The sequence below is a fragment of the Scatophagus argus genome, chromosome 16, assembly GCF_020382885.2.
Source record: "Scatophagus argus isolate fScaArg1 chromosome 16, fScaArg1.pri, whole genome shotgun sequence".
NCBI classification, from domain to species: Eukaryota; Metazoa; Chordata; class Actinopteri; family Scatophagidae; genus Scatophagus; species Scatophagus argus.
This window is the reverse complement of record NC_058508.1, coordinates 2571181-2596367: the sequence shown is the minus strand read 5'-3', so window position 1 is coordinate 2596367 and position 25187 is coordinate 2571181. Positions and strand designations below refer to the sequence as shown.

Below are 25187 nucleotides of genomic sequence, written 5' to 3'. Positions count from 1 at the left end.
CCTACAACTCAAATCCTAAATCAGTGTGGAGTCAGTGTGGGGATGAGTACTGGTGTACTCGATCGAGATGGCGGAATTTGTCCAACATATTGAGCACTTAAATGTTTTATTTAATAATCATATACTGACCTTGTTTTATATTAAAATTTAAAATTTTTGATACAGTGGTGTAGCTGCTATCTGTATGTGAATGTCTGTTCAGGTCCATATAGGAAAAAAAAGAAAAGGATAGACGACATTCAGTGACTTCAGTCAGACACCACTCAGTCTAATGTGACAGACAGAATGGTGACTTGCACACGCAAGAGCGATGCTTGGATCTTAACATATCTTGACAAAATAAACTAAAACGAATTAACCATTTGTGTATTGAGCATAATGAGAAAACAGCACAGACGTAACACATCACCTCATTAGCTTGCAAAGTCAGCATGCGCCGTCGTGTTTCCACCAGGGGCAGAGAAGATTAACCAGCTCATCAGGACGTGGTGACTGGAGATACGCTCTCGTTAAAACCCGGAGAAAGGAGGAAGCTTCGATGAGCTAATGGTGTTTGTTGTTTCCATTACAGCAAACAACTAAGAGTGGATAAGATGTATGTAGAAAGAGCTGAGTCAACAAGTGGTGTTTTAGGTGTGCTGATTACTCTGACCTCAGCCACATTTTCACTTCTGCGCTCACTACAGACCGTAATCTGTAGTTAGATATAATTAAATAAAGAGACATGTTTACAGAAAATAATGCCAAAATTACTCAATAATTTATTCATATGTGAACATTTTACAAAACAAAAGGACACAATGTAAAATCACCTTGTTTGAAATTGACCAACCAAATCATTCAGCCAAATCTGATATACATGAGACTTGAGACAAAGCAACAACTTTGGTGGAGAGTGAAAAACAAACAATTTAAACTTGCAGGGCTGGATTCAGCAGGCTCACTGTGTCAGTCTGTAAACGTCACATCTTTAACTGTAGTCCCAGTGGCAGACCTAACCGAATACTTACTAACCTAGATTAATCATAATAGTCTTCTTTTGATCAACAAAAGTATTGTCTTAATATTCCCAAGCAGGTATCTGGGTGAACATCATGCAACATAATGATTTAGAACAAAGTGTGACATTTAAACTTAGTGAAAGGAACAGAAACAATGCTTGGTCCAGGTTTCTCTTGGCACTACAGTTTGTACGAGTAGTCGTACAAAATATCCTTCAGTATTGGAGTGAGTGCATCAGTGAATGTTCATCTTATATTGCACAGGTTTTCCTCTGCAGCTGTAAGTCTCTTAGCCATTCTCCTTTAAAAGTTGGAGATGAGGACAGGGAAGAGTGCTCAAGAGCAGAAACAGTCCCACAGGAAGTAGATCTGTCCAAATGTCTAGAGGGTGAAGGTGTTAACAGACTTCAAAGCCACAGTTTGAACTTGCTTGAAGACATCCAAACTTGTCTGTGCGGCTGACAGGTCTTCTCTATGGGTTCACCCAATGAAGTTCCAAAAGTGTCACAGACATGTCTGCTGAGAAGGTCCTTAGACAAATAGTGGTTCAGAGAGTCACCTCGGCAATCTTCCGCCTCATCTCTTCTTTTTGCTGTGTCGGAGCATTTTCTTCCTCTTTAGGATCATGTCATAGAGCTTCTCCAGGCCAGGCTGCAGGCCCTGGCCATCCAGGGCTGAGCAGCCCTGCGTATGGTGCAGTGTGGATGAGCTCAACTCATGGAGAGACAACACCTTCTCCACCTGAAAGACAGACGCACAAGACGGTCACAACCTGACGCTCACTGTAGCAAATATGATCACCTTGAAGCCATAAATCACTGCAGACTGAGGATGTTTCACTATCATGTATCATGAATCATGTACACGCACACAAAATGAAGAAGCCAGATGAGTTTTGGGAAATTTTTCACAATTTTCTGCCATTTTGTAGACTAAACAATTAACCAAAGGTGTCCACAATCTACTTTAAAGGCAAATTGTGGCAATTGTCAAGTTTAAGTTCTCCATTTCCAAACTTCATTGACCAGCAGATGTGCACTACGCAAACAAACCAATAGAGTGACATAGCCAACTAGATGCTGATTAACTACTTAATGTGTGTCTGGCGTAGGTGACATGTAAACAATGCAACATGAGCACCATGGGGAGACAGCCTTGTGGATGACAACCGTGGACAAGGTCAAGTGAAAGACGGCTGAACGTTGTCCAGAAATGGCTTCTCACACACGTAGCACACGAGTTCATCCATGTGATCTACTGGAAATACTCTGTTTGGTTTAGACAATGGATGACACCTGAGTAGTGTGCAAGGGGGACTCACTTGATACGATACTTTCTGAGCTGATAACAATACTACGTGTATTTGGATGTACACACAGTATCACGGAAAGTGTGGAAAACAATAAAAAGCATGGAGCAGCTACTCTCCATGAAACGTCATCGACACGTCTCTCACTCATTCTCAACTCAAGAGAGCTGCTCTGTTCGCACATGGGCTCATTCTGCATTCACACACTGCTTGTCTGGGTGAGGTCCCGAAAACATCAGACTAGCAGTCGCATGAACACAGCAAAGTCTATAAAACATTTAAATCTAACAACAACAACAATGAATAATGATAATCATATCAAAGAGGAAAACCTTGAAATTGAAAAAATGTGGGTATTTTTTTAACTATGAAATCCTTATGGTTGTACCAAGCCTTTCATGTAACAATAACTACCTCTGAGGCTGACACGGCTCCTTCCAGGTCCTGTTTATTTGCCAGAACCAGCACTGGCACCCCCTGGTTCTCCGCCGACCGGGTGATACGATGGAGCTCGACTTTGGCCTCCTCCATGCGCTCCGGCTCAGCCGCATCCACCACAAACACCAGCCCGTCCGTCCTCCTGGTGTACGATTTCCAGAGGGGTCTCAGTTTCTCCTGACCGCCCACGTCCCACACCTGGAACGTGGTGGTATTGGTTTTGGAGTTCCCCATGGGTACTTTAATCCGCTCCATGTTGAAGCCTTTGGTGGGGATTGTCTCAACAAATTCCCGCAGCTTGAGTCTGTAGAGGAGGGCCGTTTTCCCCGCAGAGTCTAAACCAATCACCACTACGTGTAAAGACTGGAAGCCAGGGAGGAACGGGGTGGTGGGTGCAATTTCTGTTAACTGGTTCCCCATGTTTAGGTCCTGTAAAATAATCCCTCTAAATATTTACACAACTAAATGATTTCCTTTTGTGGGTCTTCCTTTTAAACTCCCACTAACTCACTGCTTTCCTGGGTCCTTGTCTCACTTGGGTTGTGTTTCTTTGGCAGCAAAAAAAAAAAGTGTGTTTCTGGAGACGCTTTGAAGAGGACAGGGAGGGGTGAATTTGTCTGGAGAACAGTTCACACTCCTGGCTTTGCTTCAAAGGCTGGTGCAGGAAGACAGTGTCTGTGTGGGGGGGGGGCCGGGGGCGACTGCAACCTGCAGTCACTGAGGACCTGAGTGAAAAGAGCAGAGGGGGAGGAAGACGTGAGTCAGCTATTTCAACAAGGGTACTAGGCTGTCAGGAATTAGGCTATATGAGACTTGGTGCAGACCTCAACGTGAAAAGGGCACCTTTACTGACTTTTCAAAAAAAAAAATGACACATAAGCAAGATGTTTACCAGCTTTTTAAAAGTTCAGTGCAGCAGACTTTTAAAATGAAAATGGTGTAATATTATTATGAGGTGGTAGTTGTTTATATATATATGTATATAAAAAAGACTGGGGTAAAAAGGTTTGTTGTGAACATTTGCACAGCAGAAGGCACTGACAGCAGCTGTAGTGTTTTCTCTTTCCAGCTGTATCCTGCACAAAAACCGACTTAGATCAAACACAGCCTCCAACAGCGAAGAAAGCCTGCAGTGGCTGGTCTGGACTTTGGTAGTGCCAGTCACAGCACACAGCTTCACATACGAGTAACAACAAATATGGAAAAAAAGAAACACATGCTTTAGGGTATTTGATAGTTTTTGCACAAAACAACAAGGTCCACTAGTTAGTGAGTTAAAATGAAAAGAAAAAGTATATTATTCTTCTCTCGGTAGTGTGCTTCGTGGCGGAATCTTCAAAGGATTGGTGTCGCGAGCGCTCCAACAAAGTGAACGCACAACAGATTATTTGGATTTCCGTTTTAAATAGTAAAATATATCTCACCTGGCAGCACTTCCAAACTCTTTAAACTAGTCAACATTGTTGCAGTGCGACGAATTTGTGAGAAATATCCAAGTTTCGACGAAAAAAATAATCCCGTAGTCGTTCTCCAGGCTAAAGCGTGCAAATCGCTCTGCTATCCTGCTTGTCCGGCGAACAGTGGCAGGAGCAGAGGGAGGCAGCGCCGGTAAAAACTCTCCCAACCCCCCGCTGCTGACGTAACGACAGAGGGAGGGACACCGGCAAAATGGAACAGACAGGCCCTTATCAAACTCCTGGTCGTCTTCTCAGGCTTGTGCAACCATTTGAGTCGACTTTATTTTGAAGAACATTTAAAAATGTTGCTGTTCGTGGACGTGTTCAACGTGATGTAAATTTAACTTGCAAATTTACTAAAAAAAAAAAATGTTTACCTCTGAATCGTAGAGAACAACAAAGGACAATGAAATGGAAATGGTCAGTTTAGCTAGACTACTTTTATTAGAAGTACTTTTTTTATGATTTGTCTTTTTGTTTTTCTTTTTGAATGAGCTCTCAGGCTCAGGCTGACCCGTGTGTGTGTGTGTGTGTGTGTGAATTAATGATTTTTCAAGGGTCATCAAGTGGATTACAGATGGCTGATGGAACATGGAATTTTTACTCTATGAATCAATGTCCATTAAATGGATTTCATTTTTTCAGAGGGTCTCTTACTGATTGAACTTTATCTCTCCAGAGAGCACATCATTTGTGACTACACAGAAGCCCCCCATCCCCTACTTTCCCACATCTTCTACATCATTATGTGGCAATATCACTGCACCCATTCACCAGTGTTATATTACTGTGACGCACTAATGGGAGGCTCTCGTAGTTTTTCTCTTAGTCAATGATTCTGTAGAGTGCCATGCTTTTTACAAAGGTGAGACTTTAATGATCTGACGACCCCCCCTCCCCATCCACGTCAATAGAAAGTGAAACCAATACTTCTGGATTTTGTTCCAGAAGAAAGAAAATCTCACTCAAAATCCCATGTGTTATGTATGAAAATACTAAAAATCCCACAAAAAGCCAGTGTTGGGACATAACCTTACCCGGCAATATGTTGTACATTTCACATACTTTGATAAAAGACGATGGCTCAATTGAATTTTTTTCTTTTTTTACAGCCCTTTAATGGGCACATTTTCCCACAAGCTCTAAGCGTGTGAGTTCAACAATGGTGGTGAGTCCATCAGGGCGTTGCAAGGCTGCAGTGAGTTCAGACATGTCCGTAATAACCGGTTTCACCTTCTACCTACAGAAGAGCTGATTTGTGTGAGAATATGTAAAGTAAATCAGAGCTGCATGCTTCATTTGTTGATATTACACAATTACTGAATGAAAGTGTGCATTGAGAGGCAGGAGTTAGTGGAATAGAGGCTAGTCCAGACATGATCCCTTGATTTTCGGTAGCAATTTTTCCTATGAAGAGCCTGCATCAACAACAGCTGGTAAGAAAAGGTGACAGTGCTTCTTCACCTCAGACTGTGATGTGTTGAAACTGAAAAGAGCTCTAATGGCCAACTGAAAAAGTTAGAGCAGCTTAGAGTGCTGGCAGGCCATCACAGGTCAGTATGAGCCATGTATGACATAATGGGTCTGCTGTATTGATTTGCATGATAATGGTCTATGTAGCTCTTTCCTTGATCCCCGACACTCATTATGATAATGATGTAGGTGTGTACAAATGTGTGTGTGTGTGTGAAAGAAGTGATGACCTTTCAGTCGACAGGCTGCTTGTTCAGGAAGCAGTAACAGAGGTGTTCTGAGGGGACAAAAAACTGATCATAATGTTCTCATTTTTTTTAAATGCTGTTTGATCCTGCTACAGAAATTAGCTGCTACTAGTACAGAAAGTAACAGCTAGAAATTTGAATAAAATAATGCTGCTGTCAGGTGATTTGCAGATATATATAAATCATGGAAGCTTCAGATACGTGTGTGTGTGTGAGAGAGAGAGACCAACTCAGATCTAGAGGCTGTTATCAGCTGCGTTGGGTGTGACCAGCATTGGCACTAGAGTGGAACAAGTAGCAGGTAGCATGACTACATCGTTAAAATATTTTATTACAAGTAGAAGTCCTGTAGTGTTAGCATGAAAATATATTTAGTACCAAAAGTAAAAGTAGTCATTATACATAATTATCAGTCTCGGGATAATATATGTTTGGCATAAAATTGTTGATGCATCAATCTAAAATTTTAATGTTGCAGGAGCTGAAGGAAGTATTGTACAAATTAGATAGACAGATAAATAGACAGATAGATAGAAAGATACTTTATTGATCCCGGGGGAAATTTAAGACAATGTAACAATGTCATCAGAGTCCTGGTTTTGGTTAAGGGATTTACTTTTTAAACATGTCAAATACTGTCAAGCCCTTAGAACAGAAGACAATCAAAACAATAAAAAAAAACATCTCTGGAAGACAATTTGCTGCGTGAGTAAAAGTTTGGGAAAAGCTGTCCTGTCGTCCACTGAATACTGAAGTAAACATCTTCTCCCACGTTTGTCTCAGGTTTACAAAGTAGATAATCTGGAATAATCTGCTCTCAGAAACCCGCATGGTTCAATGGTCCCACCTCACTGTGTGTGTGTGTGCGTGTGTGGTGTATGTGTGCCTCTCTGGGTGGTTCTGAGTACATGAGGGATCAGCTTCCTTGTCTTTCCTGCCCTCATCCAGAGGTGGTGAATTTGCTTACCTGATCCCAGTGCAGTCAGCTGCACAGGCCATCATTGCACAGGGTAGCAGCGCCCTCTGTTGTCTGCAGGAGGAATGGCGGCCCTAATGGATGATCAGACCTGATCAACACGACTGTAAGGTGAAAAAATGTGGTGTTGCAAGTTGTGACTTGTACATTTCTGTCACTTTATTCGGTTCTACAGTTCAAAAGAGGAGCTGAGGAGGGCAGAAATGTTTATCCTCTAAGAAAAACACACTGCAATTCACTGCAGATTTTTTATCCTCCATGCTCCTCATTCTGTGCCAAAAATATTTTCATGGCTAGTAGACAGGAGAAATAACTGCAGTGGCCAGTAAGATGGACTACTCTTTAATACTCCCCGATGTATTCTGGTGTAGGTTTATTAGTTACTGTGAATAGGGAAAATGTTTGAGAGAACAAACAAGGCCATAAACTCAGATCCACACAGAGAGCCACACACACACAGTGAGGTGGAGCCATTGTTAGTGAGCCACAGGAGGCAGGGAACAGTGATTTATCCTGCTTACCTTTCTGTTTCGGTCTTACAAAAGCTTCCCAGGAGAGTATTACGTTGCCTGGAAACTCTATTTAACAGGGTCAGAGATAGCAGAGAGGTAAAGAGAGACTGACACCTCAGCCTTCACCAGTCCTCTACTGAAGCCGCTGCAGCTGCCTTCTCTCCAGCACACAAGCCAGGTGAGCAAACACTCTTCTATACCTGCTCGCTATTCCTTGTTTTGGAATGAGTGGAAAATGAGTAATATTTTAATGAATTGACTTCAAAATAAAAAAACAACAACAACACAATGCTTTTGATCTACAGTTGATAGTAATAATAATGAACAATTTGAATATCACATGTCATACAAGAAATGCAGCTCAAAGTTCTTTACTCCAAAGAAGCTACATGCATCAAGTGCTTCACATAAAAGAGACACATGGGGAACATAAAAACAGGGACAGGAAATGAATGTCCATTTGATAATGATACAATGAAGAGTCATGAAAACAGGGATAGGATGCCATAATCAATGCAAAATGAGGTGGAAAAACAAGCATAAGTAAGGCTGAAATAACATACACAGAATGCAGATGAGTGAATACTAATTATAATAAAGTGAAAAACAGCATACACGCAATGAATGGAATCAAATAAAGCACAACATTTTAAAGGATGTGCAGCAGTTGGTTAAAAAAACTGTGTTAACTTTGATTTGCACAGAGGGTCGCAATCACATTTATGAATAATATATGAATTTCGTTATTGACACAAACTGACTGACAGAAGTTACATGTAACCATCTTGCAAACTAATGCAAGCTGGACGTACATGCATGACACAGTGATAAAGATAAGCACTCATCGTAATGTTAACAAGCTGGGCCTTACTGGCGAGTGGCCGTGACAGGTATCCGGTCTGTCCCAGGTGGCATGGAGAGCAGGTAACACAGGAAAGAGATCAGTAATCAGAGGAGCTGACAGCAGTGCTTGGGAGTTAAACTGTATCAGGTTAAATGGATATGATGCAGTTAGACGAGCAGGCGCATATCTAAATATTCATGTGGTGTCAGAAAAAAATATATTGTAAAGGCACCTCCTCACTTTTGACTTTTAATGTCAAACAGAAACTTAACACCAGGCTGAAAGTGTTGCACTGCCCTCTCTGGCTGAAAGTTTCACTGGGGTGTGGTCTGAGGTGAGCTCTGGATGTGAGCCAGATGGCATGTGGTTTCCAGTACATTTCAATAGGACAAAACAGCATCATAAACAATACAGGCTAATGGACACATGTTTCACATAAGCTTGTGCCCTGGCAACCCCTCAAAACTCAAAATAAAAGTTTTACAGATTGGGAGATGCACTTATTTGATTTTGTGCCCAAAGTTAGACAAGAGGATCAAGAGTGCAGCTCTGCAGAAAGTGTCTTGTCTGGTGGTTTGATGTGCCAAGTAATGCATCCAGATGTGGGACATGATCCCATTTTGAACCAGCAGGGTTCAGCAACCCAAAAATAAAAAAATCTTTATTTTTAAAATGACATTTAAATTTTGTCTTTTGTCCTTCAACAGTATGGCATGTTGATACTGTCACAGTTAGTATTTAATGGCCATGTTGCTGCCTTTTCATTGTCTCTTCTTAGTCTTAGAAAAACAATATGATGAACATATTTGGTCATATTTTTTGTTAATAATATTAACACTACTCAGGAGTCGTGGAGACCAATCTGGAGCTAAAAAGAGAGTGACCACCGAACTTAAATTTATTTGGTGAATACAAACATGACCCTGAAGGAATGCATTTACTGTACTAGATGAATGTGTGCTTAAGCAATTGTGTGCTAACACACTGTACACACCCATTAACAATGAAAGTTTGTTTTGCAGTTCTGTTGTTATATATTCTGCATTATTCTTGATGCCACCTAATGTGCGAGCGAACCACAAAGTTGTTTTAGTTACTTAACACATCACAGCACAGCACTGCTGGAGCCATGCAGTTTACAAAGTCAGATGATCCCATAGTGAATTTTGCTCTGTTAATGCCAGGATGTCAGCTATGCACTGGGAGGCCAGACGGCGTCAGAATGCTCTGGACCGCAGGATGGCCAGAGACCAGCAGCAGGTAAATAATGTGTTCTAGCTACTGATAAGAAAGATTGCCAGGTTTCTCAGGTACTGTACCTAAGTACGATTTGACGTAATCATCCTTTACCTGAGTCATTTCATTTGATTTCCACAGACACTGTTAGAGTGTCTCACTCTGCCTCCACATCCTGTCTTTAAAAGCTGGTTTTACTGCTTTTCAAGACGATATATAAAGATGCTCATATTTCTTGCCAATTTACTTTAAATTAATATTAAATGAGACATGTCACTGACTCTGTGTTTTTGGAGAGGAGAACGTGGAAGTGGGTCTTAAGCTGCCCCTGCTGTCTATATTTTCCTCAGAAATGGGAGAAGTAAAAGTACTGTGCAAAAGTACTAGCATCAAAATATACCAAAAGTGAAAGTATTCATCATGCAGGATGGCCCATTTCAGAATAATGTATATGTTATATCTGTGGTTTGTGATTAGTGATGCATTAATGTGTTGATCACTTTAAAGTTGCAAGGTAAAAGTGGACCGAGTTACTTTTTCTGCTGAGCTGAAATCTCAAAACAACTCGCGTACGTAAAGGCATAAAACTAACAAGATATTCTATTGTTAGACTTTCCAATAATCTAGCAATCCGGTGTCTCCTCGAGGTTAAGACATCTTGTGTTTGATCTTACAAAAACGCATCACCTGCCAAAACTCTGCTGGACACCAAACAAACAACAGGAACGTAGTGGACAGTGTTTCAGTAATTCAGCATCCAAATCAAAGTTTCTTTGGCAAATATTTGCATTTGACTTCTCATCTTTTAAACAGCTAAATATATCTTTACATATATAGCCTGATTCACAGACTGTGGTGGATCACACAACAGTGCAGCAGAATTAAGTTAACTTCCACGGTGCATGTAAGCATCTTTAGACGTTTCTTCAAAAACCGTCGTCGTATGATGTGTGCTGCTGATGGTGACGCAGCAGTCTGTCTCGTCTACTTTATTATTGAACAGCAGGGTTGATGGAAACTGAGTAGCGACATGTGACACCCCAGCATGGGGTCAAACTTGTTTCCTGTGTGAATCTGACAGCTTGCATCCTGTTACTGATTTCCAGGATGTGTTCAGGCGCAAAAAATGTGTTTGTTTCATTTGCATTTAATGGTTACGCATTATTATTGTTTCAAGACCTGAGTCAAATAGCATTAACATCAAATAACTACACACAAGACATAAATAAATCCAAAATCACTGATTTCACCAAGTCTTAAATTTATCTTCAGAAAATCTGTTTTGTTCCAAGATCATCTGAATGTAAAAACCAGATAGCAAAGTCACTGAAAAACACACTGCAACTGGATGCTGGTATTACTGGGTTACTGGGACACACAGAGCCGTGGCTCAGATGTCCTGAGGGGAGGGTTTCTTGGGAAATTTTACAAACTAAAGTTTCTGAAGCACTTTGATGCTTCTGAATTGTATCTTTATGTCTTTTGGTGTCACGAAAAGCTTGTGACGAAATAACTTATTATATTGTTCTAAGCGTCATTAGACTACATGTTATGAATAATGACTAAAAGGCAGAGGCAGGAAGAAAAGGATGCATCTTAAACAGAAATGATTCAGGATGAAATCATTGTGGGCTCACTCTTAAACACTAATGGATGCTTGATGTGCAAATGATTTGCATAAAAATATACATGGCTGACACAGTTAAAAAGAATCACTTCCTGATCAACTGCTTCACATTCATTGGTGGATTTATTAATGATTTAACTTCTGAAATCATGCAGTTTAGGGTCAGTTGTTTGGTCCACACCCTGGTTCAGATGACAGCTGTCACGCCATGTCAAATGAACTGTGGAAAGGTGGATTTCCTCAGGCATGGACACTCGCTCAGGCTCAACACCAGCGAACAGCCAGGGGAATGGACACTGTGGAGATAGTGGACTCTTATAAGTACCCAGGTGGTCACCTTGACAGCAGATTGGACTGGATGGACAACTCCACTGCACTGTTCAGGAAGCTCCAGAGCAGACTGTACCTGCTGAGGAGACTGAGGTCCTTTGGAGTACACGGGGGCACTTCTCAGGACCTTTGTCAAGTCTGTGATAGCATTAGCCCTGTTCTATGGAGTGGTCTGCTGAGCTCTACTGCAGACTGGAAGAGACTGGGAGAATCATCAGGTAGGAAAGCTCCATCCTAGAGAGACCTCTCAACTCCACTGTACAACCAGTGCTGCTCCCAGCAGACCCCATGCACGCCACCACAAAAGGAATCTCAGTCTTATGTTAAATAAATACGGATATAAAAATGTAACAATTTCACACGATGTATATAATAAAAACATATATAAAGCTTTTAAAATGTTTTTCCAAGATTACATATTTGTCAATTGCAAAAGTATGTGACCTTCTGGGATAAGCAGTTAATTTGAAAGTCAAATTTGAGTCCATCTGTTCAGAGGCGTGTCCAATCAATGGGATGAGACTCAGGTGTCATTCAGTGCCCTGTTTAATTTTAAAAATAAATAAATAAATAAAAAAAGAGGGAGTCAAAGTCTGATCTTCACAGTACATGTTTTTGGAAGTGTATGGTGGCACAGACAAAGTAGCTTTCTGAGGACTTTAAAAAAATATTTGTTGTCCCTCATCAGGCTGGAAAAAGTTACAAAACCATATTTGTAGAATTTGGACTCCACAAATTCACGGTCAGACAGATTGTGCACAATCCCCCCAAGGAGTAGTCCACCAACAAAGAAGCTACTCGTGTAACAGCCCGAGAGGTCACAAAGGAACCCAGGGTAACTACCGAGGAACTGATGATCATGAATCCACCATCAGGAGAATACTGAACAACAAAAGTGTGCATGACAGAGTGGCAAGGGGGAAATAAAACCCCCCAGCATCAGCATCATTCCAGCATCAGAACCTCATCCCATCCACATAGAGGAGGTAGTATCCCTTCTTGGGCCTGTTTTGTTGCCTCTGGACCAGGATGACTTGCTATTATTGATGGAACAATGAATTCTGAATTAATACCAGTGAATTCTAAAGGAAAATGTCAGGACATCTGTCAGTGAGGTGAATCTCAGGAGAAACTGGCAATTGAAATGTTGTAGAAGAACCTGAAACAAGCGGTTCATGTGAGGAAACCCACAAACGGTTCTATACTGAAGAATGGACTAAAATTGTAGACAACTGAACAGCAGTTACCAGAAATGTTTAGTTGCTGTAATTGCTGCACAAGGGGGGTCACACCAGATAGTGAAGCAATCGTTCACACACTTTTGCAACTCATATATATGTACTAATGGTTAATTTTCTTGAATAAATAAACTCACAAGTATAATATTTCTGTCTCATTTGTTTGATCGGGTTCTCTTTGTCTACTTTCATGACTTGTGTGAAAAGCCGTTGATGTTTTGAATCATTTTAAGAAATGTAGAAAACTCTAAAAAGGTCACAAACTGTTTAAGCACAAGGGCACAAGAAGAGCAAGAACATTTCGCTGATGTTCTGTGATTGGTTCTCATAAAGTAGAGATGTTTTATTCTCTAGTGTCTGTGTATTTGATTTAGTCTCTAATTATTTGGTAACACAGCACAGTATGTTCTTGTAACTATGCTCTTGTCCATTGTTTTCACTGTATTTGGATTGTTTATTTCTGTTTACCTCTCTTTACAGCTGCTACAGAGGGGCTCTGAGACCAGCCACAATTCAACTGAATCAAACATGACACAAGAGCAGACAGGTATCCTTATCTTTAACCTGGATATAATAACAAGGAACAAGACATATCTTTTTTTTTTTAGAAAGACTACATGTGAAACTGAGGTGAGAAGCCCATACACTTTTCCAGTAAAATAGTAATCATAATGTATTTGTGAATGGTACCTCAGTAGCTACAACATGCAGAAACCTTGTAAACATGCCCTCACCTGTTGCCATCTGTAAACGATCAGGTTAAAAGTGGGAATAAAACTGTGTCACACCATAGAGGGAGCCAAATCTCTGCATCGGAAACAGCTGTTTACATTTGATTGTCCACTAATTCATGTCCCACGATGACTACTGTACAGCTGTCCACACTCACTAATCCTGCTGCTTCCGCTGATCAGTGATGGTCTTTCGCTCTTCAGTGGTCTTGTCTTGTCTTGAGAGGGACTTTCCAGCAAGAATTTATTTCCAAACTCATGGCATAATATTGAGATTTTTTTTTTTTAACAGTCTAGATAAAGTAATAGCTCTCCTCTCATGAGATTTCAGAGCAAGACCTGTGTGTCCTGTAAGATAAGAATGTTAACAAAAAGGTTTCTCTCACTCAGGATCCTTTCCCTGATGTTATCAGACCCTGAGAATATCAGTCTGAGCCTGTGGGTGGCAAAAAGCACTTTCAGTGGCGTGTATCTTCGACAGTTGCCACAGAGGATTACATTGCAGCTGTTTCAGACTTTTAAAAAGCGTCCAGTGGCACTACAGGGCAAAGCTGAGAAAAGCAACTTTATGCAGTCTGACAAAGCGCCATATACTATTTATTCTGCTGATAATTTTGGTACATTTTTTGAATGTTTTAAACAAAAATTCTTACCACATCCTACAAATTGCACCTTCAAGTAAAGGATCTGAGTAGGCTACTTTCTTGAAGCACCGCTGTGCCAATATTATTATATTAATACCAGGTAGAAACACGGTTGTCATTGCCCCAACTAATTAGTCCAATAGCATTAGATGTATTTTTATAATATAATAGAATTTTGCGTATTTTGATAAGCAAACCAATAATTTTCCTTCTAAAAAGTGACAACAAATATGTAAACAAATTACCGTATTAACCGCTATCCTGCTCACTCGTCACTCATCTGAATCTCAGGTAAAGTTAGCAACAGTCTTCATCATCGTTCTGAACACTAATCACCAGACAGACTTGCGTATCCACAGACACACACACACACACACACACACACACACACACACACAAATGTCACAGTGGTTTGAAGGACTCATGAAGGGCCACACAAACTAGTCCACACTGTCGCAGATATCATCGGCCACATGCTGATGGTTGTCCTAGAAACTCGTCGTGTCGAAGTCCCATATGGTCTAGCGGTTAGGATTCCTGGTTTTCACCCAGGCGGCCCGGGTTCAACTCCCGGTATGGGAAGCTAATTATTTATGTGTGTAATTGAGCGCACTGTGCTTTTCCAGGAACGTGTTATTGGCCGGTTACTAAAACGATAAATTTGTTTGAAGATCGCACCTTGTTCACACAACACATGATGTAACTGAAAGTCTGTGTAGACAAGCCAGTTAGTGACATACTCCTTAAAAGTGCTTAGCAATGTCTAATTTAATTCAGTTTATTTATATAGCGCCAATTCACAACAAAAGTTATCTCATGACACTTTCCAATTAGAGCAGGTCTAGACCAAACTCTTTAATTAATTTATGCAATACAGAGAGCCCAACATTCCCCCAGGAGCAAGCACTTGACGACAGTGGATTTTGTCCTTAGTCACGGCTGAATATTACCTTTTCACGTTCTTTAACATAACCATTGTCCATAAATAAAACAATAACTTCTCAATTATCTTTTCTGAATGTCCTGATTAAGATGGCCATCGGGTTGCCTTCAGTATCTGTTGCCCATGTTTAACATTTTGCAGCCTAAAACAAGTGCATCACAGTGCAAAATGCATTTTAGTGAGTGAGAATGTAGTTTTGCAGAGTGAATGAGATCTGCAAACTATGTTCAACTACATGAACGCTGTTCAACATTGTTATTAGTCATTCTTGTGATTTTGCCAAAAATATTAGGCTAAATGTGTTAATAAATCAATCATTAATGTTTATTTCCAGCTGAAGGCCAGTGTCCCCACTGTAAGGGTGACTTAAAGACAACTGTCCACAACAGAGCCAGGGTCCCCAACAGATACTCAGTAAGTATGAGCACATTGCGTCTTTCTGCGACTGATAAAAGGATCACCTGTCTTTTTCAGTATATTCAGAGTATTTATGCCTGTTTATCTTACAGTCTTTACAGTACACCCAGCAGTGGTGAGGAAGTCAAGTGACAGCACTGTACTCTGACAATCTCGCTGGATCACTGGAACCGCATCAGTGTCATACAAACACCAGTTTCAACAGTTTATTCATGGGTTTACAGAAAGAAAAACAAAATGTGTATAAGAAACTACTTACAAAACTATTTTTCAATACAACACACATGGGCCAGCCCTCTCTAACTGTGCAGTTACTTTACAGCTGGTTCCACACACGTCTCCATAGTGAGACCACTTTTTCTAAAACATAGTAACGTAAGTAAAACACTTCGCGCAGATCTCAGGAATTGTTCTGTTCTTGATTTTGGGGGTCAACTGTTTAAATGATCTATTGTTACAGTAATTTTGTGTTCATTAGGTTTGAACATAAATGTAGCATAACTGGAGTTTAAAAGGCCCAGACTTGGTGGTGGTGGAGTGAGAAAACATGATGAATGATGAATTTTGAAAGATTAAGTGAATTAATTCATTCTGTGTGAAAGTGATTAAATGGATTCACGTTTTACTACCCAGTCAACTGTGAAGTTTTGAAAAGTGGAAAAAAACCCAATTGACCTTTGGCCTGTCTGTCCCTATGTGATAAGGCACTAAAAATGAATGTTTTTTCTCCCTGAATTTAAAGCATTACCTTTTATCATACCTTTGCTTAAAACTACCAAATTACTGTTAAACATGTTTTAAGTGTTATGACAATTGCCTTCAATTAAAATGTGCATTTACACAGTAAGTACAGTGATAAACAAAACTCATAGCAAAGCAATTCAACAGGGCTGTAACCATTTCTTTACAGAGCTGGCGTTGAACCTGGGGGCATTGTCATGTTGATATTGGAAATAAACTGGAATGAAGTTATACCAGTCAATACCAATATACAAATAAAGTTGACTTGACTTGACTTGACTTGACCAGAAGTTCAGTTTGCTCGGGTCATTCAAGAGCCAAAATTTTGGATTTATAACAGAAAGCATGCATGACAAGCAATAGATGTGGGGTATGAAAGTGTCTCATCCAGTTCTCGGCTAGAAAGCAAATGAACATATATCCCAAAGTGTTGAACTATTCCTTTAAACCCTAACTCTTTTCCATTTTAGCAGGGTGGCCTTGATTTTTTTTTTTCCTTTGAAGTATATGATGGTAGATGCTGATGAGGGTGTCGACTGTGGTTTGGTGTGTACTGAATCACCGAGTCTACATATTCTCATTACACTCTTAGTTCACATTACATAATATGTTGGTATTAGTTTAGTTAGTTTAGTTTAGTTTAATTTGCTTCTTAGTTTGTGGTCATTCAAACAAAACAATTAGCTAAACAATGCTAAAAGGCTCCGCAGGGTCAAGAGGAACCTCTGTAGGGTTAAGGGAATTGGTGAGGATTACCAGTTCTCAGGTGTTCAATTCAATTTCAATTTATTTCTATAGCACCTTATACAATCAAAATTGTCTCTAGATGCTCTACAGAAACCCAGAGCCTGAACCCCCGAGCAAGCAGACAGTGGCAAGGAAAAACTCCCTTTTAACAGGAAGAAACCTTGAGCAGGACCCGGCTTGCAAGGGAGAAGTATCCTGCTGATTGTTGGCTGGGTAAAGGTGGGGAAGAAGAGGTAGACAGGACAGAGAGGATGAAAGAGAGAATGACAGGTTGTTATAATTGGAATTCTGAAGACTATGTATTGTATGTATTTGTGTTTAGCTGATATGTTGTTTAAGTTAGTTATATTAGCACTACATAGAAGAACAACATGGGCAGATGTTGACAGTAGACACTGGGTTTGTCAGAGGGACTGATGCAGTTCAACATGTAGATCTGGATGGAGAGAGACCTGCAGAAAGATACAGAGAGAGAAAGAAAGGGAGGGAGAGACACAAAACTACGAGGAGAACTGGACACACAGTTAGTGACATAAAATAATGAATTATATGTTGATCTGATGAGGGGTCACTTAGTCATTTGAGCTGTTTTAGTATTTTATTGGAGAATGGGGACAATCATGTAGTTGTCGACATCCTGAGAGTACATGGCTTTGGTGCAGTTTTAACACTCATATTACAACACATTGTACCTTAGTTTTTCAGCTCATGAAAAATAAAATGCAAAATGTAGCGGTATAATGAAATGCACTTGTTAAGTAGTGATTTTCAGACAGTGATGATATCCTACAGCAACACAGTCACAACATTTTCACATAACATAACTTCTACAACAGGTCTGAAGTGACATCAGAGTATATTCACATCCTCAGTTCTGCCTCACTGTTGGGTTGGTCTCTTAACATCCGCTCAATGTCAAGTTGGGTTTTTTTAAGGTTTCTTCAACTTACATTTTTACCTGCAGAAGGATATAACTGTGATGTGGTGCATATGAAGGCATCCTTACTTGATATATTTGTTAAGATGGGGAGAAAAGTATTTCATTGACTCAGTCAGATTCATCCTCGCTGTCCAGGCCTCTTCATGCATCCATCCAGGGCGTTGCTGCTATCATAATATCTCTTACCCAGCATTTTAGCAGCACAGATCAAGGACAAAATAAAATTAAAAATACATTGCAGGTCAGCATATTCCTCCTGGAAGTATGTCCACAGTATTCATCTGTTCCTCTGTATGTTTGATGATCAAGGTGGCGGAGGTTGTACACTGTGTGATATGGTCCTGTTTGCTCCACAGTCGATGAACTCAAAAGTCTCCAAGGACAACTGCTCATAGTGGACCAGGTAGTGTATTGTCACAGACATCCTGCGGTAAAAGAAAAACATATCATCGCAGAACTATACTGACAGTGTTAATAAGTTGAAAATATGAGCGTCACAGGAACTTCAACCTGTCTACTGCCAGTTTATTTCACATTTATGTGGTGCAGTTTACCAAATTATTTAACCTTGAGCAAAGGACCACTTTGCACAGCTGGTGATCTAGCCTCAAGAGCAAATTTGATATAGGTCTGATAGGACCCATGGAAACACATTACTGAACACACAGGTATGATGATACTTACTGCAAGTGCAGATACAGAAGATGAACAGGCGAGAAAACTTCCTTACAGTAGTGACTGCAGAGAAAAGAGTGGTTAAAAAAAAACAACAACTAATGAATGGCTGTCTTTGTTATGCACAGTGTTTATACAACATTAAAGTCAATATTTACAATTCATGTTTTGAACTGATTAGGCAGATGTTAAAGAGACAGACAAGACACTGACAGGAGCAAATTACATACCAGAGAGACCCAATCTTTGACTTAACCACATATCAATCCATAGCTAAAGAGGCTCTGAATGAAATCTTTAGAGGATTATATTATCAGCTACAGATACAGTAAAGCCTTTTAACACCAAAATGACCATAAACGAGCTAAAAATAGTGGAATGTTTGATGTGGAGCATGAAGCATGAAGGCCAGTGACAGTGTTACACTGGTTACTTTTGATACTGCGTCTTTGACTTCAGTCTCTCTTTCAAACACAACACTGACTGAATGATGTTCAAGCGCTGTTTAAATGCAGATAGATGGACATTGTGCTGAAAGTGGGGTGTCCACCCACGCGTCTTGTTTACATCACAGCCAAATAGAGTTGGAGCCGATAAATACCCGTGACTATTGCACAGTCATTTGACACCAGATTCGATGCTAATTGTGCCCTTTCTCACTGAAGACAGTCTGGTGTGAGACTGGTAGTTTACCTAATACCACGGTCAGTCACCAGGATGGACATCACAAATGAGTACTGGAAGGAAGGGAAAAAGCAGAAGCAGTTCAAAACTGTTCATGACTCCAAAAGTATTCACATTGTTCACAGGTTACATTCATTAATGTCAATAAGAGTATTTTTCTGATACGTATATGACAAAGTGGCAAGTGGAAACAAAATCAACTGAAATATATAATGTTCCACCTTTTTTTATTACAGAAAAGTGGAGTTCAACTGATTGTATCAATCCATTTCTAATCCTCCACTGCTGGAATTATTTTCATAGAAGCTTCAGATTGAATTTTAGTAAAAGCGAATCTGCACGTGTTGATGTTTTAATGTAAACAGGTACGTATCCTGGCCAGCTTTCACTTTCATGGCAATCAGCGTCTGTATGAAAAATGTCAACACCAGCTTTAACTGACATGCTGCTGTATCTTGTGTCTCAGCTGCAAACTGCCATGTGTTGGTTTTTGCAGTAACTATTCTAAAGAGTCCTTTTGCTCAGATACAGAATACTGCACAGTCCTCCATCCCTCCATGATACTTTCTGTTACTGTGAGGCTGTGATCGCTCACCATTTTGACAGACAGAGGTTTGACAGAGGTGACGTTGCTAATGGTAACTCTTCCCACCAACGTGTCATAATTCAGGGCCTGCAAGGTCAGATTGTAGGCTTGCACCTCCACAAAGTTGTGGTTGGTGATGTTCAGGACATTCTGAAAAGAAACACAATTGTGATTTGAATAACAAATAATAAATCATCCTACAATGAGAGTAAGTTCTATTGTTGTTAAGAGTTTTAACAATCAAAAAAAAAAAAATTATTTATTTTGTAAATAAATATCAATCCTTCCATTCACACCTTTGCCAACAAAGCCTTCATTCCTCTTTATCACTACTGCTCACTCACCGTGACATTAATTTGGACGCCCTCCTGAGTAAAGTAAACAAAGGATGACTGGACGGCTACTGGAGAAAGAAGGACAGAGCGAGGAAAGAGGAAAAACAACACCAGGGAGCAGACCAGGAGGCACACACCAACAGACACAGCAACATACAGCTTCCTGAAAGAAAAGGGAGCAGATCAGAAGACCACATCAAGGCATCATCCATCCATGGCAGTCCAATGAAACAACCTGTCAGGATGCTGGGGTGGGGGGACCCATTCAGAACAACATAGTGACGTACGCATCAGCAGCAGGTCAACTTTCGCCTGATTAGTGTTTCTGTTTCCCTTCATGAACCAGCTCCTATTGATGACTTAATGGTAGTGGATGTCACAATAACACACATTTGACCTTTTGAATCTAAAACTCATGTTGCACTTTGACTGTGAGAAGTAACTGAAGTGAAGTCAAAATGCTTTTTACATTACAGGAGTTTAGTTCTTGGGTTCAAGGTAATTTCAGCATACCTGTGTGTGATCTGGCATAAGAAATATTCTGTCAGAAAAGTTGGGTTATATTCAGATATGAATGGGTCAAAATGAACCTCTGCATAGATGTACATAAAGAGTGTCGAGTATTTGCTTTCTCACGTGTGCCTGGGTCTCAGTCTCTGGTCATTACAGGGGATGACAGCCAGCAGTTTGTTCTCTTGACCTGTAACACACATGGTAAATGATTTAAAAGACAAGGTGACAAAGTGGGAGCAGATTTGATATTGCGAGAGGTTGGATACCCCCCATTATGGCATAGGGCCCAGTAAATTTATCAGTCAACCTCTACTTAACATAAAGCCACTGTTAAAGAAATTGTTGTATTCTTCAGCAGTCACACAATGTTCGTTTTGTAGCTTTTTCTTGTTGTTCAGCCAAAATACTTTTCCTCACACACAAAGCCCTAAATGGTCAAGCACCATCATATCTCAGCTCAAAGTACCCAATTATCCCACTAGAACTCATTTAAATTACTAGTATTTAAATGTGGACTGTAGTGTTGGGAAAAATTAATATTTGATCCGTACTTTAAGTACTTTAAGTTTTTAGTTTGTCCCGTCTCTCATCTGCTAACATGGTGCCAGGGTTTTCAGTTGCGGTCTCTTCTCTTCCTGGTGTGGTGTGGTGTGTGTGTGTGTGTATGCAGAGGTCGGCAGGACTGACTTACATTCTCCTCAGTCTTCTCACCTGCACAGCTGCACCTCATCTCTCCAATCCACCCCACCTCCTGCCTGCTGCTTTTTACGAGCATCTCTTCCTCTCCATTGTTGCCAGATTGTGCTTTACTACTCAGTGGTACAAACTCCAGGCTCTTGCGGGTATTTTTTGCCATGTTCAGGTTTTTAAGAATCCTAACATGTTTTTTTTTCTCTTGCGCTTTAAGGTTCACTGCTTCACTCCCTGTTGCCTTCCCAGCTGCGCCTTGTTCCTGAGATAACCTGTGTGTTTTCCCCCATCCCCTGGATTCCTTGCTGGATCTTCTGTTTGGACTATCTGATCACAGCTCCCCACACTCAACAGCCACCCACCATTGTATTTGGACTCTTTTCTTACCTCCCTCAAGTAACTCTTTGAGCAGAAATAAGTTAGTTAACTTATCTGCTTTGTGGGTGTGCATCTCCAGGAAAACCTTAATACAAGAAGGGGGGAGAGGTTTTATGAACTGTACTGCAGCCAGCCACTAGGGGGCAATCAAGATGTTTTGGCTTCGCTCTTAAAGAGCTCTTATGCTGTCCATATGTATGCACAGTCAATGAGATATACACTTAAAAAAAGAAAAATTCGAAGAAAAATTGACGAACAAATTTAGCAATAATAGACTAATTATTAGATTTTAAAGAATGTTCATCTTTAAAATAAAAACTAGAGCAGATGACACAGATGTGTGTATGTTGATGTGTGTGTGTCACCTCTGGGTATACGTCCAGTGCCCTGGCAGGTGGGACAGCCTGCTGTGTTTTCTGAGTTGCGTCTTTGTCTTGATGTCATCCTTCTCAGTTATAGAGTCACTGCTGTCTTTCCAACACCTGCTGTGTGGTGATCCTGACTTCCCAGTGGCCCAGTATTTATAAGTTACAGCTCCCATACCTTAAGAAACACAAACAATATTCCAGTTCAGGGAGGAAAAAATCTTCATTATGCCTTTAAGTATTCGAACTTTATTGTGAAGCACTTTATTGTCAAGTAATTATTTACACAGAATTTAAAGTACATTTGAAGCATTACATGTGTTTGTTAAAATCATGACTACTCTACTGATATGCTTTTCCTCATAAAATTACTTACTTAACTAACTTATCTTGAAATGTTACAACTTTTTGCAAAGTTACACCATAATTCATATAATATTGCACCTTTTACTTGGAAAACTGGTTTCATTCATTACATTTTTTTTCTTCTTACACATGAAGTTACACTTGTATTCCAATATTGTTTTTCTCAGAACTGATGTTAACTCAAAGATTGAACATTTCTGTTAATGTAAAACTTTATTTAAAAGATTTTCTTAAAATGATAGTAATTTATCTTGAAATGTATTAAAATATTTTAACTCTTTTTCATAATACTATGATTATTTTAATCTACATATATAAATCTAGATAGATAGATACTTTATTGATCAGAGGGAAATTCAAAAAATCTATTTTATTTAGACACCTAATACTTCACCATACAAAAGCAAAAACAAAAAACAACAAACACTATAATGCCATAGTGGCAGATTAAAGGAAAAGTTCAAACTTCAAGTCTGGCTTAAAACAATAATCACACTGAAACAGCATTGAACTACTGTTATCATTCATTCTGTTCATACTAAACCTTGGGATGTCTCTGCTTTTCTAATATAAGTGATGGGGAACAAAATCCACAGTCCTCCATCCAGGCACATCCAGCAAACAGCAGACAGACACAGTTAGAGACTAATTGGTGAACAGAGTGGAGCATTTTGCATCAGAGCCAGGTTTCTTTTTACTCATTAGTTCATGGAGATTAAATAAGAGCTAAAAGCGGGGTGAATACTGGACTCATCCAATGAACACAAACACAATTCCAAATGCTATGGAATGGGCTGTCATTGATGAAGGACAGCATCTTGCACAGCTGCTCAACTTTTCAACTACCAATTGTAAATTGCCTTTTATTTATCCATGTTTTTATTTCTCTTTCACCCATTCACAGACGACCATACAGTGGCAGCAGTATAACATACGGCTCTTTTTTCTCAGGAAGTTGAAATGGACTGGACTGTCTACTCAGCTGCTTGTGAACTTTTACAGGGCCACAATTGAAAGTATCCTGTGTCTCAGTGTGACTGTGTGGTATGGCAGTTGCACAGCACAGGACAGGAAGGACTTAGCCCGGGTGGTGAGGACAGCACAGGGGATTGTGGGCTGCAGTCTACCAGATCTGGACTCAGTTTACACTGCCCGAGTCCAGAAGAAGGCAAGACCCCACCCACCCGGGCAACGAACTGTTTGTACCGCTTCCACCAGGATGTCACGCAATAAGTTTGAGGAAGTTCTGATGTAGCATTTCAAAATAAAGGCCATTCAAAATCTGGGGTGGTCTGCTATCATGCTGAAGTGAGACTGGTCACTGGCAACAGGGCGTTTCCTTTTAATTGCACACTGAACACAGAGAACACATTTGACGATATTTTATCCCTTTTAATATTTTATTTATCTTGATTTATTTATTTGTTCATACATTTATTCAGTTATTATATTTATTTTATTTAATATAATAATAATAATAACAGTATTAGTAGTACAAAGTCTAACAAAGGTTACACTTGGTTTAACCAGTTGAGAGGTGTTTTGTTGAATATGGTGAGGACTTACTACAAGATTAACAATAGCAACAAAACTCACAATTAATTCATGACAGTACTCTGTTGAAGAACAGAGTAATAACAGTTCATGGACGGGACAGACAGATGTAAGATAAGGTTGCTTTGAGTTATTGATGGATATTTTGAATCTAATTATTTTCTAATAACCTTTTGCACCAACAAATATAAATAAATGTATTTACTCTTTCGTTCAACGATGTAAAGATTTATGACTAGTCCGGTGACACACTCCTGAGTCATAAAATGCAATAACCTTATCCCTTAAAGCTGGCACTGCCCAGACACCACACAGCGGAACCAACTACGCACTTTATATTTTATCGGCGTCATTTACTCTTCTAGCATATACAAACTACCTAAGACAGGTGTGTTGCACCAGCTCCCTAGAGAAAAAACAATGTACCCTTCCTCTCTTAAGGATTTGGAGAATTTCTTATTAACGTCTGGTTTAGGCTGATTTCTGCAGTGTTAAAACAAAACAAACAAACAAAAAAACAACGCAACAAGCTCATTTGGTCTAAATACCTCACCCGTAAGATATTGTTTTAAGTGTTGACAGCGTCTTCATCTCCACTCCTGCTAAAAATCCTCTTCTTGTTTGCTAAGCTTAGGTGTGGCGGTACGTGGTTCCGTCACCATCAGATCACACGGGCACAACAGACAAACGGCTCCTATCACAGCTTTCAAAATAAAACTCTCACTGGACTCACGTTTCAGTGCAGCAGGTCATTTCACCTTGTTTACTCTACATTTGCTGATACAGTGAGTAGGGTGTTCTGATTTGCTGTTACTTGTTATATACAATTTGTTTTTGGTCAAAATAAAATTTAAGTATCACGACCTGTGGTGGCAGGCTATCGCCAACTGTTAACAGTACTTCCGGGAGCATCGCACTAACACAAGACTGAACTCAGCTTGTAGGACAGAAAATCAAAAAAAAACTGAAAAAACATTTACTACCATTCATAAATAATTGAAAACTTATTCTTGCGTAAGATGAAATCGGCCTATTGTGAAATGACAACCATACATAAATCATCTTCAATAATCATCATCAAATTAGAATTAGATTTCCACTTTTTAATACATTTGACAAGCGCTGTGCTATATGTCATTCTTTGCAATTTTTATATTTTATGTGTGCATCCCCAGTTTATACTGTAATT

The 25187-nt window shown here is 39.9% G+C and overlaps 3 protein-coding genes and 1 non-coding gene across 6 annotated transcripts; 2 read left to right on the top strand and 2 right to left on the bottom strand.

Moving 5' to 3' along the window:
- Positions 1-738: 738 nt before the first annotated feature.
- On the bottom strand, positions 739-4344 carry LOC124073686 (ADP-ribosylation factor-like protein 4D). Its single transcript, XM_046416093.1, has 3 exons — positions 4173-4344; positions 2725-3473; positions 739-1742 (listed from the first exon to the last, which is right to left on the bottom strand). Exons 2-3 carry the CDS (start codon positions 3166-3168, stop codon positions 1578-1580), a joined length of 609 nt encoding a protein of 202 aa, XP_046272049.1. The 5' UTR covers positions 3169-3473; positions 4173-4344; the 3' UTR covers positions 739-1577.
- A 1150-nt stretch (positions 4345-5494) lies between these two features.
- On the top strand, positions 5495-16407 carry LOC124073932 (coiled-coil domain-containing protein 200-like). Its single transcript, XM_046416505.1, has 6 exons — positions 5495-5758; positions 6875-7592; positions 9443-9518; positions 13170-13236; positions 15342-15421; positions 15517-16407. Exons 3-6 carry the CDS (start codon positions 9444-9446, stop codon positions 15541-15543), a joined length of 249 nt encoding a protein of 82 aa, XP_046272461.1. The 5' UTR covers positions 5495-5758; positions 6875-7592; position 9443; the 3' UTR covers positions 15544-16407.
- On the top strand, positions 14575-14646 carry trnae-uuc. Its single transcript has one exon. It is a non-coding gene; the product is annotated as a tRNA-Glu (tRNA).
- Positions 16408-17473: 1066 nt separating the features above from the next.
- On the bottom strand, positions 17474-24689 carry LOC124073804 (transmembrane protein 106B-like). Of its 3 annotated transcripts, none has more exons than XM_046416316.1 (8): positions 24552-24689; positions 22079-22256; positions 20769-20832; positions 20142-20295; positions 19807-19947; positions 19221-19264; positions 18537-18590; positions 17474-18277 (listed from the first exon to the last, which is right to left on the bottom strand). In XM_046416316.1, exons 2-8 carry the CDS (start codon positions 22155-22157, stop codon positions 18157-18159), a joined length of 657 nt encoding a protein of 218 aa, XP_046272272.1. In that variant the 5' UTR covers positions 22158-22256; positions 24552-24689; the 3' UTR covers positions 17474-18156. The 3 variants fall into 3 exon arrangements, with proteins under 3 accessions (XP_046272272.1, XP_046272273.1, XP_046272271.1); XM_046416317.1 differs by lacking the exon at positions 24552-24689 and adding an exon at positions 21723-21798 and having other exon boundaries at positions 22079-22220; XM_046416315.1 differs by lacking the exons at positions 22079-22256; positions 24552-24689 and adding an exon at positions 21357-21638.
- Between the last annotated feature and the right edge of the window lie 498 nt (positions 24690-25187).